We start from the raw sequence: 18820 nt of genomic DNA, 5'->3' as shown, positions 1-18820 counted from the left end.
CCCCCCCCCCCCCTCGCAGCTCTCCCAGTGCCCCATTTGTGATACTGCTCTGCCTCTTGCTGTTCCAGTCCTGGGAACCACACACAGCCATGGCAGTGCACCACCAATCCTGATCTGCGACACATTCAGCAAGCCAAATGCAGGGCTTCTCTCTCAGAAAGTCCTTCATAGACTGAACAAACTCCCACTAAGACTTGGTTGTGACCACTGTTCTCAGTGCAACTGGATTCTTAGGAAAGTTGTAAAACAAAACAACCCCCCCAAAATCCTTTCTGTAGACATTGCTGTTATTCCCCCAAATCTCCTGGGACTGGCAGTACTGACAATTAATCAAATCCCTCTCTTACTGTCCCTGGCTACTGAAGCCCTGAGGTTGCTCCTGTTAAATGCCTCCGTACATCTGAGCTCAAGCTCAAGACTGTACTATTGACATGGAAACACATCAGATAATAACTGCCTAATCCTTACAGCTCTACAGATGAATGGAACACCCATCTTCAGAGACTTCTAGGGAAGAGTTCTGACCCAGCTTTGTCTTCCAGAGAAACTCCTCACTCTAAATCGTTTCCCATAAATCTTCAGGAAGTAAGCCAGTTAGTTATCTGGTGAGACACAGGTATTTGCTAGTTCTGGGTAACCTGGGATCCACCTTTCCTCAGCAGATATGTAGAATGCATATTTTTCTGCATTAGTTAATGTCCTTTAATACAGCAACTAAAGTTGCACCTCGCCCACTTTTTCAAGGAAAGTCAATATGAAAAACTAAGCAAGAGTGAAAGGCATGGTCATAGTCACCTTTGCAGGCTCAGAGTAGAGGAGGCTGGTGTCTGAGGGGTGAGGGGCTGTGAAGGGGTGATGAGCAGATTCCAGTTCTGCAGGGTTTTCTTCTTTGTGAAGGAATAGCGGGAAATCCACCACCCACAGGAAGTGAAAAGCAGTGGGATCACGGAGCACCAGGCCTCTCGACTCCAGAAGGTTTGCAGTCTCCAAGCGCATGTTTCCTAACACCAAGCACTGAAAAAAGGGGGGAGAAGGGAGGGAGGGAAGGGGAATAGAGAGAGAAAGATGAAGTCGAGTTTAATGTCATGAACAGAGAGCTCTAGGGAGGGTCTCATCATACCCTCTGGCAGGTGTGTGTGTGTGATCCTGTCTCTGTAGAAAATTATCACACACACACACACGTCAGTTTCACTGCATGTTTTTGCATTAGCTGCAGCATCTTTAGAAGGCATCAGTCTTTTGCTAAGGCAGCATCACAATAGGGGAGGCATTTGTGTAGCTATTGCCAGTCCTCAGCATTCTAGATTCTGCAAAGTAAGGCTGAGCAGGAGCTGGAAAGTTCATCTTTCCCAAATGCTCCAGTCTCATTGGGGCAGCACCTGGCCAACCACAGTGATTCATAGCAAAAAAAAAAAAAAAAGACACTCTGCCCTTCTATTGCATCTTTCGTGCATGGATCTCAAAGCACTGCACAAACATTATTTACTTCTCACAACACTTTTGTGAGTTAAGTCAGCCATATTATCCCCATTTTACATATCAGGAAATGGAGGCACAGAGAGGCAGGCAGGGCCGGCTCCAGCTTTTTTGCCGCCCCAAGTGGCGAAGAAAAAAAAAAAAAAAAAAAACCCCCGTGTGAGCGGCTGCTGACTTGCCGCCGAAGGCTGAAGCGGGGCGATTGAGTTCCGCCGAAGTGCCGCCAAAGAGGAAGTGAGGCACTGAAGGACCCACCACCGACTTGCCGCCGCAGACCCGGACGTGCCGCCCCAACAACGGACGGACTGCCGCCCCTTTCTATTGGCTGCCCCAGGCACCTGCTTCCTTCGCTGGTGCCTGGAGCCAGCCCTGGAGGCAGGGCAAGCTCACACAAGGTCCAGAATACGTTAATGGCAAAGCCAGGAATAGAATCCAAAACTAACTCACAGCTTTCTGGTTCTAACAACTAGATACAACACTGCCTCCCTAATCAGCAACAGCAAAAATTGCAAGCACAGTTTTCAGAAATAATACTTAATGGGAGTATCCTGACATACACATCAGGGTCAGATCCTCTGCTGACGCAAGCCAGTCTATCTTCATTATATCGATTTGCATGAGCTGAGAATCTGGTTCCAGGACCAGAACTGATTTTTAAACATGAATTAGTGTGGTTTTCATCACCTTGACTGGTATGTTTTCTATTGTAAAAACTTTCTTACAGCTGACTAACACAAGCATTAAGATCCTAGTTGCAAGGTGTACTTACTTTGTATTCCCATGTTAGGATCAGAGGAAATTCAGAGTGTTTAACTATAATCCCTACATCAAAGCTGTAGCTGAGATCATTAGTCTCTGTTGAGAATCGTACACTCATTTAAAATCATATTTCCATAAAAGAGATACTATCCTTGCTTTGAGGAAAGGACTTCCTAAGGAGGAGGTGGGGGGAGGGCTCTCTTTAGCCACAGTACCCTGAATTCACAAAGTGAGCTAGAGAGAAAAATGGTTGCTCTCTTTGGGCTTGTGCCTCACAACTCTGGATAGTGGAAGCACTTTGCATAACCATACACCTTGTCACCTGCTTCTGCTGTTTGGAAGAGAACACATTTACATTTATCCAGGTTTTCTTCCCAGCTCTGCTCTGGATGTGTGATTTGGGGCAAGTCACTTCATCTCTCAGTGCCTCCCTCTCCCCATCTGTGAAAACGAGTTCACAGCACCTCTCTCACAGGGGGTTGTGGGACTTCATTCATTAATCTTTGCAGCGTGCTCTGAGATCCTCAGGTGGAAGGAATTACAGATATGCTAGGTATTAATATTAACAGACAGCGATGTTCAGTCCTCAAAGACAGCCAGGGCTTTCCCTACCACTTTTTCATGCTCTCCAGCTGCCAGCAGCACCACATCATCTGCCTGGACCTTCAGTGCTTGGATGAGTTCCGAATGCTGCTCCACACTGAGAAACTTACTGAGTGGAGACTTCAAGCTCTCATAAGGCTTCAGGCTCAAGTGTAAAACTTCCTATTGAAAAAGACAGGCACAGATGTGAAGCACGTTCAGTTCCTGCAGTACATCCACACAATTGATCAGGTCGTTCCTTGTCTTTGTGTTGCTGAGAGACTGTCTCTTTCTCTCTCAGCAGAGGATGCATTATTAAAAACCTCCTACATCCTGAAGTTCTTATATCCTATAAAACTACCTAACATAATTTACCATCTCATTTACTAGAATACTCGAGGGCACTGTAGGAAGACACAAAACCATTATGTAGTGCACAATGCAACACAGACAGCTGCCTGGCTATTTACCTTCAACAGACAAGTTGTAGTTATGTACTTGAAAAATGCAACTTTAAGTGAAACGATGTTAAACTAATCCAATTTCCCCATAAGATTTAATGTAAATGCAGGGGGTTAGGTTCCAAGGAAATTTTTTGGGGGCAGATAAAAGGCATTATATACTGTACTGTACTGTGGTGGGGAGGTGCCCCAGGCTTACCCCTGGGACTCAGGGCTGGGGGTGCAAGGTCTGGGAGAGAGTTAGGGTGCGGGAGGGTGCTCAGGGTGGGGTGCGGGAGGAGGCTCAGGGCTGGGGCAGGCAGGAGGTGCAGAGTACTTACCTGGGGCTGCTCCTGTTTTGTGCAGGGGTGTGCAGGTGGCTCTGCGCAGCACAGCACTGCCCCCATGACCACGATTCTGGGAGCTGCCCCCCTTCTCCCCCCCACAGGCAGGGCCACCTGGAACGCAGGGGCTTTAGTGGCTGCAGGGCCCTGGGCTAAGGGGACCCCGGGGCCCTGGCCTGCGGCTTCAAAGCCAGTCAGAGAGAAGCGGCGCTTTGAAGGGGAAAGCGCCACTTCTCTCCGGCTGCTGGCTGCACGGCTTTTCCCTGCTCCTCCTGAGTCCTCTGGCCCGTGCTCGCAGAGCCGCAGGCCGAAAGGGGCTTTAGAGCCGCAGGCCAGGGCCCCAGGGCCCCCTTAGCCCAGGGCCCTGCAGCCCCTAAAGCCCCTGCGTTCCGGGTGGCCCTGCCTGCCGGGGGGGGGGGGGGGGGGGAGGAGAGGCGGGGAGAGACGGATGACGGGACGGACGGACAGCTTCCCCGCTTGCTCACTCCCTCCCAGAAAGTCCTAAGCACTGCCAAACAGCTGTTTGGCAGCGGGGGAAGCGCTGGGAGGGAGGGAGGGGGCAGAGAAGAGGAACTTGTGCAATGCTCCCTTGTAAAGTCTGCCAAACGACGTTATAAGGGAGCATTGAACAACTTTAAACGAGTATGTTCCCTAATGGAGCAGCGACGTAACTTCGAAACAACGTTAAGCGGGAGGACGGTAAGTGAGGAGTTACTGTACATAAGGTGGAAAACTTAACTCACTTTTCTATCAGTATCTGCTTGCAAATTCCACGCAACACTTTATGTATTTTACCTGCCCCTTTCAGATGAACTCTTTACAGTGTAGAAGTGTTTGTGTCTCACCTGATTAAACTGGGATTTTGCAGATTCCTTTAAAGACTCAAAATCTTTATTTTGAAGATGTCTCTGGAAAAAAGGGGAAAAAATAGACACATTAAACAGTTATAACTACTGTAAGTCAAGTCAGAAACTGAATCCAGTGGCTCAGCTCACTTTCATGCATGAAGCCCTTGATTTCAGAATTACTTTTTTGGGAGACATGATCAACATTACATTTTTGTTTTTTTAAATACACACCACAGCACCACCTAATGGGATGCCACAGTCTTGCGCCTTTCACTGCCAAACTAACAATAACTAGTGAGAAACTGTGGCTGGAGAGCCCCAGAGAGCCTGTGCAGCAAGAGTGCAAAGAGATAAATCAGAATCTACCACCCTCTGTACCCAACATACATTTTATCACATGATAAACTTATTTGATAGTGCCCTCCTTTGTAAAATGCTTTGAGATCTATGGATGAAAAATGCTATATAGAAGCTAGATATTGTTGTATTTTTGTAAGAGGGGTATCCCTACTACTACTTTGCAAACCCCTTGCACCCTTTCACTTTTCTTGCACAACTGTTGTTCAAGCCCATGTGTTACAAAACAGAGTCAAGTATAATTTGGAGATTCACAGTGCATCAACTCTTAAATACTAATTCCTCCTAGATTATTAGGAGTTGAAAGTCATGCCCATATATAACTCCCGGGGGAATTCTGCACCAAAAAATTAAAAATTCTGTGCACAGTATTTTAAAATCCTGCAAAATTCTGCATATTTGTCAAAATAACACAATATAATCACACCAATTTCAATTATTTTTGGTCATTTATTTCAAAATACTTGTCAGCAAGTATGTCTGTAACAATACAGACAACAAAAAAGATTCAGGACATGGTTTTTGACAAATGATTCCTTACTAGGCATATTAATACAGAACTCTGAGTAATAATTCATTTAAACTACAATACAGAACTGTATATCCCACACCCCTCAGAAGCAGTGCAAAGGCTTGAGAGAGTCAGGGGTAATGGAGGAGCTGAGGGAGAGGGAAATAAATTGCTGGGTAGGAGCCTGGGTGTGAATTTGCAGGGTTCTTGGGTATGGGTGGGGAAAGTATGGAACAGGTTTTTTGGGAGGGGCAGGGAGGGATTGTTAGGGAGCTTCCCCCATGCAGACCCGGGCTGACCCCAAGCCTTTCCCATTCAGTCAGGCACATCTGCCCCTGTCCCCATGTGTTCCTGCATCCCTGTGTGTTCTTGCACCCCCTGTCCACGTGTCCCTCCACCCCCACTCAGACACCCACTCCCCCAGTCCCTATGTGTCCCTGCACCCCCTCCCCCAGTCCCTATGTGTCCCTGCACCCCCCCATCCCCATGTGTCTCTGTGCCCCCACTCAGCCACCCTCTGTCCCTATGTAGCTCTGCACCCCCTCCCCCATCACCATGTGGCCCTGCACCTCCCTCCCCCATGTGGCCTTGTGCTTCCACTCCCATTCAGCTCCTGCCCCAGTCTGTCCTTCCCCATTAGCCCTTATGAGCCTGTCTGACCTCCCCAGCACCCCACACTGTCTGTCTCCCTGTAGCCTCTGTCTCCTGACCTGGCCTGACAGGTGCTGCGAAGAAGGCAGGCTCTTTCTCTTCCCTAGCAGGACAGGAGCTGCTGCTGTGTTCTATAGCCACAACGCCCTCTGGTGGACAAAAGGCAGAACTGCAGCAACATTTTGGCAGCTTTTTTCTGAGCAAAAAATTAAAAATATGCGCAGCTCAATTATGCACACACACAGTATTCTCCCATAGCTACTGAATTGTTAAGACACTTCAACTAACTCACTTACTTGACTGTTTATGTAGATGCAATCGCAACATATACAAGGCCTGTCAAGCAATTAAAAACATTAATCGCGCCATTAATCGCACTGTTAAACGATAATAGAATATCATTTATTTAAATATTTTTGGATATTTTCTACATTTTCAAATATATTGATTTCAATTACAACACAGAATACAAAGTGTACAGTGTTCACTTTATATTTATTTTTTTTACAAATATTTGCACTGTAAAAAACAATAGAAATAGCATTTTTCAATTCAACTCATACAAGTACTGTAGTGCAATCTCTTTATCATTAAAGTTGAACTTACAAATGTAGAATTATGTATATAAAAAAACTGCATTCAAAAACAAAACAATGTAAAACTTTAGAGCCTACAAGTCCACTCAGTCCTACATTTTGTTCAGCCACTCGCTGAGACAAACTAGTTTGTTTACATTTGCAGGAGATTTGCTGCCCTCTTCTTGTTTACAGTGTCACCTGAAAGTGAGAACAGGCGATCGCATGGCACTGTTGTAGCCAGTGTCACAAGATATTTACATGCCAGATGCACTAAAGAGTCATATGTCCCTTCATGCTTCAACCACCATTCCAGAGGACATGCATCCTTGCTGATGATGGATTCTGCTTGATAACGATCCAAAGCAGTGTGGACAGATGCATGTTCATTTACATCATCTGAGTCAGATGCCACCTGCAGAAGACTGATTTTGTTTTTTGGTGGTTTGGGTTCTGTAGTTTCTGCATTGGAGTGCTGCTCTTTTAAGACTTTTGAAAGCATGCTCCACACCTCATCCCTCTCAGATTTTGGAAGGCATTTCAGATTCTTAAACCTTGGTTCAAGTGCTGTAGCCATCATTACAAATCTCACATTGGTACCTTCTTTGCATTTTGTCAAATCTACAGTGAAAGTGTTCTTAAAACAAACAACATGTGGTGGGTCATCATACGAAACTGCTTAATATGAAATATATGGCAGAATGCGGGTAAAACAGATCAGGAGACATACAATTCTCCCCCAAGGAGTTCAGTCACTACGTAATTAACGCATTCTTTTTTTAAACGAGCATCATCAGCATGGAAGCATGTCCTCTGGAATGGTGGGCATGGAAGCATGAAGGGGCATACAAATGTTTAGCATATCTGGCATATAAATACCTTGCAATGCTGGCTACAAAAGTGCCATTTGAATGTCTGTTCTCACTTTCAGGTGACTTTGTAAATAAGAAGCAGGCAGTATTATCTCCTGTAAATGTAAACATACTTGTTTGTCTTCGCAATTGGCTGAACAAGGAGGACTGAGTGGACTTGTAGGCTCTAAAGTTTTACATTGTTTTGTTTTTGAGTTCAGTTATGTAACAAACAAACAAAAAAATCTATATTTGTAAGTTGCACCTTCATGATAAAAAGATCGCACTACAGTATTTGTATGAGGTGAATTGAAAAATACTATTTCTTTTGTATATCTTTTTAACAGTGCAAATATTTGTAATAAAAATAATATAAAGTGAGCATTGTACACTTTGTAATCTGTGTTGCAATTGAAATCAATATATTAAAAAATGTAGAAAAACATCCAAAAATATTTAATAAATTTCAATTGGTATTCTATTGTTTAACAGTGCGATTAAAACTGCGATTAATCGCAATTAATTTTTTTATATAGAAATATATAAATAAAACAGAAAGTAACAACTACTTCTAGATTTACAGTCAAGCTTGGATTTGATCTTTGACCTTATTGTCATTAGGTTCTGTATTAATGATCTCCACACAGGTAACAAACGCCCACATGGGAGGGAGCTGTTATCTTAGGGTGACCAGACAGCAAGTGTGAAAAATCAGGACAGGGGGTGGGGGGTAATAGGAACCTATATAAGAAAAAGACCCAAAAATTGGGACTGTCCCTATAAAATTGGGACATCTGGTCACCCTATGTTATCTGTGTGTCTCACCAGCCCAGGAAGGAGTGATGCCTTGCCCAAGTCTATTTCAGACCCTTGCCTCTGGGCACAATTTATTATTCAAGCCCAAAACAAAAACTGCTCCTCTAACCAAAGCAGGCTGCAGTCCCCAGAGGCTTTTCCCCTTGGCCTCCCTCAGCTCCAGATGCTCTTCACACTATTACCTGATAACCTAACACCACAACCTCAGCTGAGAGGCAACTAATCAGTCAAAGGTGGGACTAGGCCAATGTCCCCAGAAACGGGCCAGTCACACTGTGACAGAGGGATTGTTATTAAGGATAAACTTAAATCAATAGAACTTATTAATTTCTAAAATTTACTTTCTTTACACTGTGCTTTGCCACTAACAATACAGAACTACACCACTCACCGCTCCCTGAGGAATACAAATGGCTTTGACAGTGCCTTGGGGCTTGTTGACAGCATTCTGCACAAATCCGATTTCCACACTCCTAAACACATCACTGACATCAATTATCTGAGAGAGAGAGAGAGAGAACATAAAAGAGAAGAGATGTCAGGAACATGCAGGGGGGAACTGTTCCTGTGTCCTCCATTTGCAGCAAGATCTCCCGAGACAGCAAACCACGCTTCAAGAAACCACAGAGCGTTTATAAATAAACAAATGGAACAGTGGTTTAGAAGTCACAGACTTCAGGAAGAGAAAGTCTAAATACGAGACTCAGTGAGAGACTGGATGGTATAGGGGATTGCTAATGGAATCCAAAGACTTTCACCTCTAGGTGACCAGTCTGAATGTACCTCTAGGCAGCAGTGGCCAAAGGGTGTCAGCAGATAGTATCGATGAGAGCTCCTATGAGACATGAGTTTGGTGATCTCAGCCCAAGTTCCCCAGAACACATACCCACAGTGGGATAACATCAGCTCAGATCAGCCATGATGCAGCCCTTTCAAATCTTCACATAGCAGCAAGTATAAAACATTGTGCAACATTTTTCAGTACTGCTTCCCCCATTACATTTATGAACAGTTATTTTCTGCACAATAACAATTATTGAAGAAAGAACCAAAATCACAGCTGGTAAGAGCCTCAGAGAGACCAAGGACTGAACTGGACTGGGGAAACTGAACTAGCCTATCTCTTGAGCTGGTCCTGCCAGGTCAGGAGCGAGACACATTGGTGAGAAATCCAGACAATCTTGTGGTCTCTATGGATGATTTGAGGACTTCAGTTCCTAGCACTGTCAATCCTTCCTACCCTACAAGGCATGTCCTTGGCATTAATGTATCCTAGTTAGGATATAAATGAGAAAGACAGGACACCCCTCTCAAAAGTACAAATTGGTTGGAAGATCCCAAATCCATCTTGCATCACTGCCTTAATATCTCATTAGTACAGCTTCCAGTGACATAAGGGGTCGGCTACAATTGCAGGGCTTTCAGAACCAGTAGATGTTATGGCACCAAGACTCTCTCACTTCCATCCACGTGGAGAAGTGGAGTGTAAACAGAGATGATCAGGAAACAGTGAAAAGGAGAAGGAGAAAGGATAGATGTTTCCAATGGGAGAAAGCGCACCTTAATACCAAAGCGAGTGTCTGGCTTATCAGTCCCATACTCAGCCAATGCCTCAGCATAGCTCATGGAAGGGAAAGGGGTGGTAATAGGGCCTCTCTCATTAGGCCAGGAATACTGGAGCAGGCCCTCAATCAGTCTCTGGATCCCAGCTTGGTCTACAAACGACATCTCGATATCGATCTTAAAGACATAACAAGAGGATCATTACACATTAGCTACAGGCACCAGGAAAACTGCATTCTATTCCCCCCTTATAGCTCTTCTTGGGACCCAAAGACTTTGTATATAAAGTGATCATAAAGAGGATTAGATCCAATATACTGTATATACCACAATTGCCTTACATGAAGGGCGTGGGGCTAACCTCACATAGTTAGATACATCATCACAGAGAATCCTGCCCACGGTATCAACAATAACCCCCTGTTCAGAAGCCAAATGACCATTAGTGAATTCAGGGCACAAGGAGAAGACTTGGAATGAGCTGGGCCAACCGGTCCTGTTCAGGAGCCAAAAGCCATGAAACACACTGCCCTGGGAGCTCCTGTGGAAGAGGAGCAGACCAGCCCTGGAGAGCAGCACACATTTCACTAACAAGGTGCCAAAATAACCAAACTAGCTGACACTGGTACCTGTAGCGGTTGAAACCACCCTTCATCCCAGAACTCAGTGAATACCTGCTAGGGCACGTGAAATACATGTCCCCAAACACTAGGCCAAATAATGTTTCCAAGGTGAACAGTGATGAGCAAGTCTCATACCAAATGGATAGACTATACCAGTGGTTCTCAACCAGGGGGTCATGTACCCTTGGGGGTACCCAGAGGTCTTCCAGGGGGTACTCAACTAATGTAGATCAATGTTTCTTGACCTGGGGCTTGTGGCCCCGCGGGCAGTCATGGGTCGGGTTTAGGAAGGTTGCAAATGCTGGGCTAGCATTAGGAGGTGGCAAGCAGGGCAACCGCCCAGGGCCCCATGCCATAGGGGCCTCCCGCAAAACTAAGTTACACGCTTCTGCCCCAGGCTGCAGGGCTTTGGCTCCAGCCCTGGGTGGCAGGGCTTGGGCTTCAGACAAGGCTCGTAAGTGAAAAATAGGCTCAATATCACATTGAAATGTAAGTACAATACTTATAGTCCAATTAATTTATTTTATAATTGTATGGTAAAAATGAGAAAGTAAGCAATTTTTCAGTAATAGCGTGCTGTGACACTTTTATATTTTTATGTCTGATTTTGTAAGCAAGTAGTTTTTAAGTGAGGTAAAACTGGGGGTACTCAAGACAAATCAGACTCCTGAAAGGGGTACTGTCATCTGGAAAGGTTGAGAACCACTGGGCTATACCAATAACACTTGCAACTAACAATGCTGTATGAGATCTCCTAAGTAGCCTGAGACCTTGCCAGAATTAAGCAGCTAAAGAGTCTGTTTAAGAATATGTTACCTGCGTGAATTCCGGCTGCCTATCTGGCTTTGAACCTTCATCTCGATAGCAACGGGCGACCTGAAAGTACCTGCAATTGAAATTAAAGGCACCCTAAATTCAATTGTGGCTACAGAATTGCACCCTCAGCAAGTTCATGGATGAAACTAAGCTGGGGGGAGAGGTAGATACGCTGGAGGGTAGGGATAGGGTCCAGAGTGACCTAGACAAATTGGATGATTGGGCTAAAAGAAATCTGATGAGGTTCAACAAGGACAAGTGCAGAGTCCTGCACTTAGGACGGAAGAATCCCATTCACTGCTACAGGCTGGGGACCAACTGGCTAAGCGAAGTTTTGCAGAAAAGGACCTGGGGATTACAGTGGACGAGAAGCTGGATATGAATCAGCAGCGTGCCCTTGTTGCCAAGAAGGCAAACAGCATATTGGGCTGCATTAGTAGGAGCACTGCCAGCAGACGGAGTGAAGTGATTATTTCCCTCTATTCGGCACTGGCGAGGCCACATCTGGAGTACTGCATCCAGTTTTGGGCCCCCCACTATAGAAAGGATGTGGACAAATTGGAGAGAGTCCAGTGGAGGGCAACGAAAATGATTAGGGGGCTGGGGCACATGACATGAGGAGAGGCTGAGGGAACTGGGCTTATTTAGTTTGCAGAAAAGAAGAGTGAGGGGGGATTTGATTGCAGCCTTTAACTACCTGAAGAAGGGTTCCAAAGAGGATGGAGTTAGGCTGTTCTCAGTGGTGGTAGATGACAGAACAAGGAGCAATGGTCTCAAGTTGCAGTGGGGGAGGTCTAGATTGGATATTAGGAAAAACTATTTCATTAGGAGGGTGGTGAAGCACTGGAATGGGTTACCTAAGGAGATGGTAGAATCTCCATCCTTAGAGGTTTTTAAGGCCCGACCTCAGAAACCCTGGCTGGGATGATTTAGTTGGGGTTGGTCCTGCTTTGAGCAGTGGGTTGGACTAGATGACCTCCTGAGGTCTATTCCAACCCTAATTTTCTATGATTCTAAGGTTCATTATATAGTCCTGCCATGAGTGCAGGGGACTGGATTAGATCACCTCTCAAGGTCCCTTCCAGTCCTATGATTTCTCCTGATGATTCATGCTGTAGATACCAACCAGGATGAGCCACCTTCCAGCAGTGACCTCTTGGAGGAGGCCAACACCTCAGTGGCGCTCCACCAGTGCCATCTAGGACTCTAGGCAAAAACCCCCAACCAAACCTCCTCTTCTTCTATGTTATACCAGGCTATGCAAGCACATCAATGGCATGTGAGGAATTCTTATGGGACGGTCCTCCCAACTGTCTGATGCTGCTAGGAAGAGAAGTTCCTCTAGAATGTTTCCTTACCACTCTCTGGCATTTCCTGCTTTTATTTCATGAAGCGGGCATGTTAAAAGGTATTGCACTCGTGTGCTGGGACTGTGTATTTTCCAAGTCTCAATCACACACAACAGTCTAGTTTTATCTCAATGGGCGTTGGTAATATTGGTCAATCCCAGGTGAGGGCTGCACCATGCTTTCATTTTCTGCTTTCAAGCATTCCCTTCCTTAAAAAGCCTCCTCCCAAGTTTTAGTTCAGAATTAGACTAAAATGGAAATTTTCACACCTGCAACTATGATTTAGCCACACACCTCCCTTTCATTTCAATGGGAGTCATGTGGTTAAATCCACTACTTGGCTTTGAGAGTGACAATGTATGCTTTACAATTTCTAAGCTTCTCCCACTTTAGGTCATTTACCTCATCCATTTAAGGCCATTCTACCCCCACAAAAAAACAGCTCTAAGGGCCAGATCCTCAAAGGTTAATTTAGTTGCCTAACTCCGACTGAAATCAGTTTGTGGGGGAATTTTTAACTTCTCCCATGTCAAAGAGAATGGACCCCATAACATTAATGTTTCAGAGAAAAGGTGGCAAAGGAATGCTCACCTGTCCAGACCTCCAACCATCAGGAGCTGCTTAAATTGCTGAGGACTCTGCGGCAGACAGTAAAACCTTCCAGGCTCCCTGGAAGGTACCACAAATTCCTTCGCACCCTGGTGCAGAAGAGGGGAGAGAGACTTTTTAATGGGTGTACAACTGCCATCTTGAACCCTGCCATAGGATCTTATTGACGCAAATAGCGTAGTAAGTTTCAAAAGAGAACAAAACAATTATGAACCTGGCCAAAAGCCAGCTGAAGTCAATGGCAGATTTTCCATGGACTTCAAAGAGCTTTTTGTCAGGCCCCCTATGAATAAGAACAGCACCAGTGGTTTTATGCTAATTAGGATCAAATTACAAAAGTTTGTGCTAATGGGGGCATAAGATCCTCACCAGCTGGATGGAGTTAGGATGAAATCTCCTCCCAGGGTACAGAACTGAAGAATTAGGGGCACTATGCAACAGCAGGGTGTGTGGGGGGATAGGACAGGATGGTCTACCTCTCTGTTTTTTTTCCCCTTAGCTATTTTTCCTGTACTAGGTTCTCTTGTTTTGTGTGTTATGAGCAGATCTGATATGAATGAAGAGTGAAAGGGGTTATGTTCTTTGTTTTCTTCTTTTTGTTAATAGCTGCAACATTTTTTCTTTCTTTATCCTCCCCCAGAAAACTAGGAAAAGGAGAAATAGGCAAATGCAGCTGCCCATGTAAAAGCTACTCTTGATGGCTGCCAACGATCAAAAAGCCAGATTAGCCAATCTTGCTGGAAAGATGGGAACCTGAGGCACACGAAACGGGTTAAAAGTTATAAGCCTCAGGAGATGGTAGCCAGCCAGAGAAGTTCTGGTTTAGAATTTGTAGGTGAACTTCATGTTAGGTTTCTAACCATCAGAGGAGTGAGGTTCTGGAACAGCCTTTCAATAAGAATAGTGGGGGCAAACAATCTAGCTAGTTTTAAAATGAAGCTTGATAAATGGGATTGATTGTATGACAGCATTGTCTGTGATAGTAAGGGACTGGACTTGATGATCCAGAAGGTCCTTTCCAGTCGTATATTCCCATGTTACTGTGGGCTAAGATCCTTATGTTGTATTTCACAGTGACCTTTGTTGTATTAGGGGGGTTTTGGTCCCATTTTCCAAGGCGCAGGGAAGAATTAATACATTCTATTTATTTTATCTGCACCTGTTTTCTTTATAAATCCATCCCATCTGCTTGGCCTCTCTGTTAGAGGCTGACCCTTCCACTGAGACATCTGGCATTAGTAACTTTTGGGGAGAGGATACTGGACCAGAGGGAACACTGATCTCATGTTCTCTCTCCATATCACACACCCACCCCTATTGTTTCAAAATAGCCTGCACCATGGTTACTAGCTAGAAATCCCTTCCATTAGAACTGCCTAAAGCTTCAGGTCTCTGAACTTTCCTAACAGGTGAATATATTTTGAGGTGACGATGGACTAAACTCAGAGGTGATGTACATGATGGTGTAGGTTTCATTTTAATTTGGTGTAAGTTAGGCAATGGAGGGGGAAGTTGTGGCAGAAACAACAACCAACAGGAGGATATGAGATAAAACAACTGCCCACCCCATGTACCTTACAGCTCCTTATATCCTCCTGTTGCTTGTTCTTCTGCTGCAACCTTGGCTTTCTGTCCTCTCAGCACATCAGTTACAATGATTTACCAACAGGAAACTCATACACCACCATGCAAATCCCCTCTGACTCTGGCCCAGCATCCAGGCTCTGGGAGGGGAATGTTGGGTGCATCACTATCTTGTCCTCATTTCTACATCATCAGGGAGAATACCCTTCCCTGCATACTGGGGGAGCTGACAAGCTGGGTTTTTTTGGCTCCTGGCAGGCTATCTGTCTCTCAAGACAGAGCTAAGTGGAAAGTCCAGCCACTGTTTTCTCAGGTGACCTAACCTCAGATGCAGAAACAGGCTACAAACAGTAGCTGGAAATGGGTGAGCTGAGGGCTTTTGCAAAACTAAGAAAAATATTATTCTAATCATCACTACTGAAATCTGGGGCCAGCCCTGGTGGCTGGGCACTTAGGACTTTGAACTGGCACGTGTACAATGTGGGTGTGAATCCCAGTTCTGGTGTCACATTCCAAGGGTCACCAGGGACTGGCAGCCACAGTTTGGTCAGCCTGGTGTTTTCTACACTGACCCTTCTTGTCACTTAAGGAGTTGCCTCAGGGGGCTCCGAAAAGATTCCTGTCCTCTGGCAGAAGGCTAGTGACTGGGGTTCAGCTTTAATTGGCAGGTTAACAATGGATTAAAATGGGAGCAGCTGACAACTGGGCTCTGAAAATACAAAGGAACCCCTCAAAGAGAAGAGAAAAATGTTTACAAACCCATTATATTCATTCATTTTCTAATTCAATAGTTAATCCCTCCTATCTCTTTCATGCGATTCACTGACGTGGCTTGCCTAGGCAAGAAGTTAATAGCTGAAATAGTCAATGCAGCATTGGCCCTACTATGGCTATTCAGGAGAGGTTAGCATGTTGGTTAAGGATGAGATGTACAAAGGAAAATGAGCATAACAGAACTTCAGGCTGTATTCAGAATTCTCTAGTCACTGTGGTAAATCATTCCCCTATAAGGGCCTAATCCAAAGCCCACTCATGTCAACAGGAGTCTTTCTATTGCCTTCAATGAGCTTTGGACAGACTATCTTTGCTCCTGCTACAGTCACACTTCTATGTCAGCACGTAAAAGGCAGCTCTGTTTTGAGCTCAGTGTGACCAGAGCTAGATCCAGGACCAACAACCTGGCTTCTGCCTTGCAGAAAACAATGATGCAAACTCTGACAATCTTACTCCTGAAGGACTCACGCAGTCTGGCCTAGGTTTATACGGTTTAGAAACTGGGTGGACTTTTGTTAATGCCTGTGGTATGCGTTTCCATAAATGGCTAAAATCTGTTGTGTGAGGCTGGACTGAACATTTACAAATGTGTACATGACTTAGGCCTGGTCTACACTAGGCGTTTATGTCGAATTTAGCACCGTTAAATCGAATTAACCCTGCACCCGTCCACACCACGAGGCTATTTAGTTCGACATAGAGCTCTCTTTAAATCGATTTCTGTAATCCTCCCCAACGAGAGGAGTAGCGCTAAATTCGAAATGGCCATATCGAATTAGGCTAGGTGTGGATGGAAATCGACGCTAATAGCTCCGGGAGCTATCCCACAGTGCACCACTCTGTTGACGCTCTGGACAGCAGTCCGAGCTCGGATGCTCTGACCAGCCACACCCCGGGAAAATTTGAATTCCTTTTCCTGTCTGGGCAGTTTGAATCTCATTTCCTGCGTGGCGAGCTCAGCAGCAGTGGCAACGATGCAGAGCTCTCCAGCAGAGATGGCCGTGCAATCCCAGACTAGAAAGAGGGCCCCAGCATGGACTGATCGGGAAGTCTTGGATCTCATCGCTGTGTGGGGAGATGAGTCCGTGCTTGCCGAGCTGCGCTCCAAAAGACGGAATGCAAAGATCTACGAGAAGATCTCTAAAGCCATGGCAGAGAGAGGATACAGCCGGGATGCAACGCAGTGCCGCGTGAAAATCAAGGAGCTGAGACAAGGCTACCAGAAGACCAAAGAGGCAAACGGACGCTCCGGATCCCAGCCCCACACATCCCGTTTCTACGAGGCACTGCATTCCATCCTAGGTGCGGCCGCCACCACTACCCCACCAGTGACCGTGGACTCTGAGGATGGGATATTGTCCTCGGCCGGTTCCTCTTCGGACATGTTAGCGGACGGGGAAGATGAAGAAGGAGATGAGGAGGACGATGCAGTCGACAGCGCTGGCACCCCTGATTTCCCCGACAGCCAGGAGCTCTTCATCACCCTCACAGAGATCCCCTACCAACCGTCCCCATCCCTTGCCCCGGACACAGAATCAGGGGAAGGATCAAGCAGTAAGTGCTGTAAACATGTAAACATTTATTTTTAACAGAACAGGAACATTTAAAATATTAACAATGGGTAAAGTGCTTCAAAACATGTAAAGAGTAAAGTGCAACAAAACGGGAATCTGAAGAAAGGGTATCATGATTAGTCTGTCTTTGGGCGCTTCAATATATAGTCCGAACTATTTTTTAAAAATTTCACAATGTCCGCTTCATGATTATACTGCCCAAGACACTCCACTCTTTTGTCCCTCCAAGGGCACCTAACCCAAAAACTGGTCGATGTGTCCTGGGATAGAGGCGAAATCCTCCTGGGAGAACTCCTCATAGGCCTCCTGCAGGTGTCTTTCCAGCCTAACTATCAGGTTCCTGGGCAGGGAGAGCTTATTAGGCCCCCCGTGGTATGACACGTTTCCATGCCACAACGCCAGCAGGTATTCGGGGATCATGGCCTTGCAGAGCATAGCAGCAAATGGCCCCGGTTTCTGCAGGCTGTCCCGAAGCATCTTCTCCTTCTGGCTCTCCGAGACCCTCAGGAGGGTGATGTCTGGCATGACGCCCTGCTTTGAATTAGGTAGGGGACAGTTAGTATTGGGACTGCTTGCCCGTTCCTTTACAGAACTGCAACCGCCGGTTTACAGCCACGCGGTTTACAGCCGCGAGGGGGTGGGACAGGGACAGAGTTCATGCTTGCAGGATTGCTGCCAGCAGAGACTCGCATTGCTTTCTATGTGAAAGGAGGCCAGTGCCACTCAAAGTTTTAAGCAGCCACAAGTCTACGGCTTACCATGTTTGCCAGCTAGACAAAGTCCGGTGTCCTGCCCCGCTCCTCAGCTCGCCACAGCAAGACCGCAGGCACTGTAGGCGAGGGCCGAAAATTCGACCTTGTCCTCAGTGCGCGTGTGATAGGTGCTCTGCATGGTCTTGTTCACAGAGAAAGACTATGTTCTCTGTTCACAGATACATTGATCTGTCTCAGGAATTCACTCCCTTTTTCCAATTCCCACAGCCACATCTGCCCAGAGGCTAGCGCACATTAGGAGGAGGAAGAAGAGGACACGGGAAGACATGTTTGCTGAACTAATGGGATGCTCCCGAGCCCAGGCAGCCCAGCAGACACAGTGGAGGGAGAACTTGTCACTAATGCACCGAGCAGTCATGGAACGGGAGGAGAGGTGGCGACAGGAGGACCAGCAGGCGACTCAAACGCTGCTTGGACTAATGAGGGAGCAAACGGACACGCTCCGCCGCCTTGTGGATGTTCTGCAGGACCGGAGGCAGGAGGAGAGAGCCCCGCTGCAGTCTCTCTCTAACCGCCCTCCCCCGCCACCAAGTCCCACACCCCCCTCACCCAAAGTCCAAAGAAGGAGGGGCGGCAAGGGCCGTTAAAACTTTCACTCCACCCCTGCAGACTGCTCTAGCACTAGAATGCTCTCATTCCCCAAAATTTGAAAAGTCCTTTCCTACCCACCTCACACAAGCCCCCGTGCAAGTTTCACCCCCCACGTTTAATGTCTGGTTCATAATAAAAGATTTGTTCCTGATCATTACTGTTTCCATCCTGTTCTTTTGTAGGAGAGTCTGTCTGAAGGGGGGGGAAGGGGCTTGGTAATTGGACAGGACAGTCACCTTTAGCAGGGTACAGAGGCGGGGTCAGGTGCAGCATTAGGACACATACACAGTGCGGTCACTGGTTACCCTGGTCAGTCTTGGAGGTGGTTTTCATGTTCGGGGGGGGGGGGGGGGG

The 18820-nt window shown here is 46.2% G+C and overlaps 1 protein-coding gene across 1 annotated transcript in view; it reads right to left on the bottom strand.

The window, feature by feature from the left end:
- Nucleotides 1-18820, bottom strand: part of LOC113407310 (aspartate--tRNA ligase, mitochondrial-like) — a 37057-nt gene that overhangs the window by 3729 nt on the left and 14508 nt on the right. The window contains exons 8-14 of the mRNA XM_026655663.1: nt 13153-13259; nt 11213-11282; nt 9771-9950; nt 8602-8709; nt 4447-4509; nt 2848-3000; nt 796-1014 (exon numbers count right to left, since the gene is read on the bottom strand). Of these exons, the coding sequence (XP_026511448.1) occupies nt 796-1014; nt 2848-3000; nt 4447-4509; nt 8602-8709; nt 9771-9950; nt 11213-11282; nt 13153-13259 (900 nt within the window). The remainder of the gene's footprint in view (nt 1-795; nt 1015-2847; nt 3001-4446; nt 4510-8601; nt 8710-9770; nt 9951-11212; nt 11283-13152; nt 13260-18820) is intronic.

The sequence above is a fragment of the Terrapene carolina genome, unplaced genomic scaffold, assembly GCF_002925995.2.
Source record: "Terrapene carolina triunguis isolate 2854851 unplaced genomic scaffold, T_m_triunguis-2.0 Scaffold210, whole genome shotgun sequence".
In the NCBI taxonomy this organism is placed as follows: domain Eukaryota; kingdom Metazoa; phylum Chordata; order Testudines; family Emydidae; genus Terrapene; species Terrapene triunguis.
This window is presented reverse-complemented; position numbering and strand designations above follow the sequence as displayed.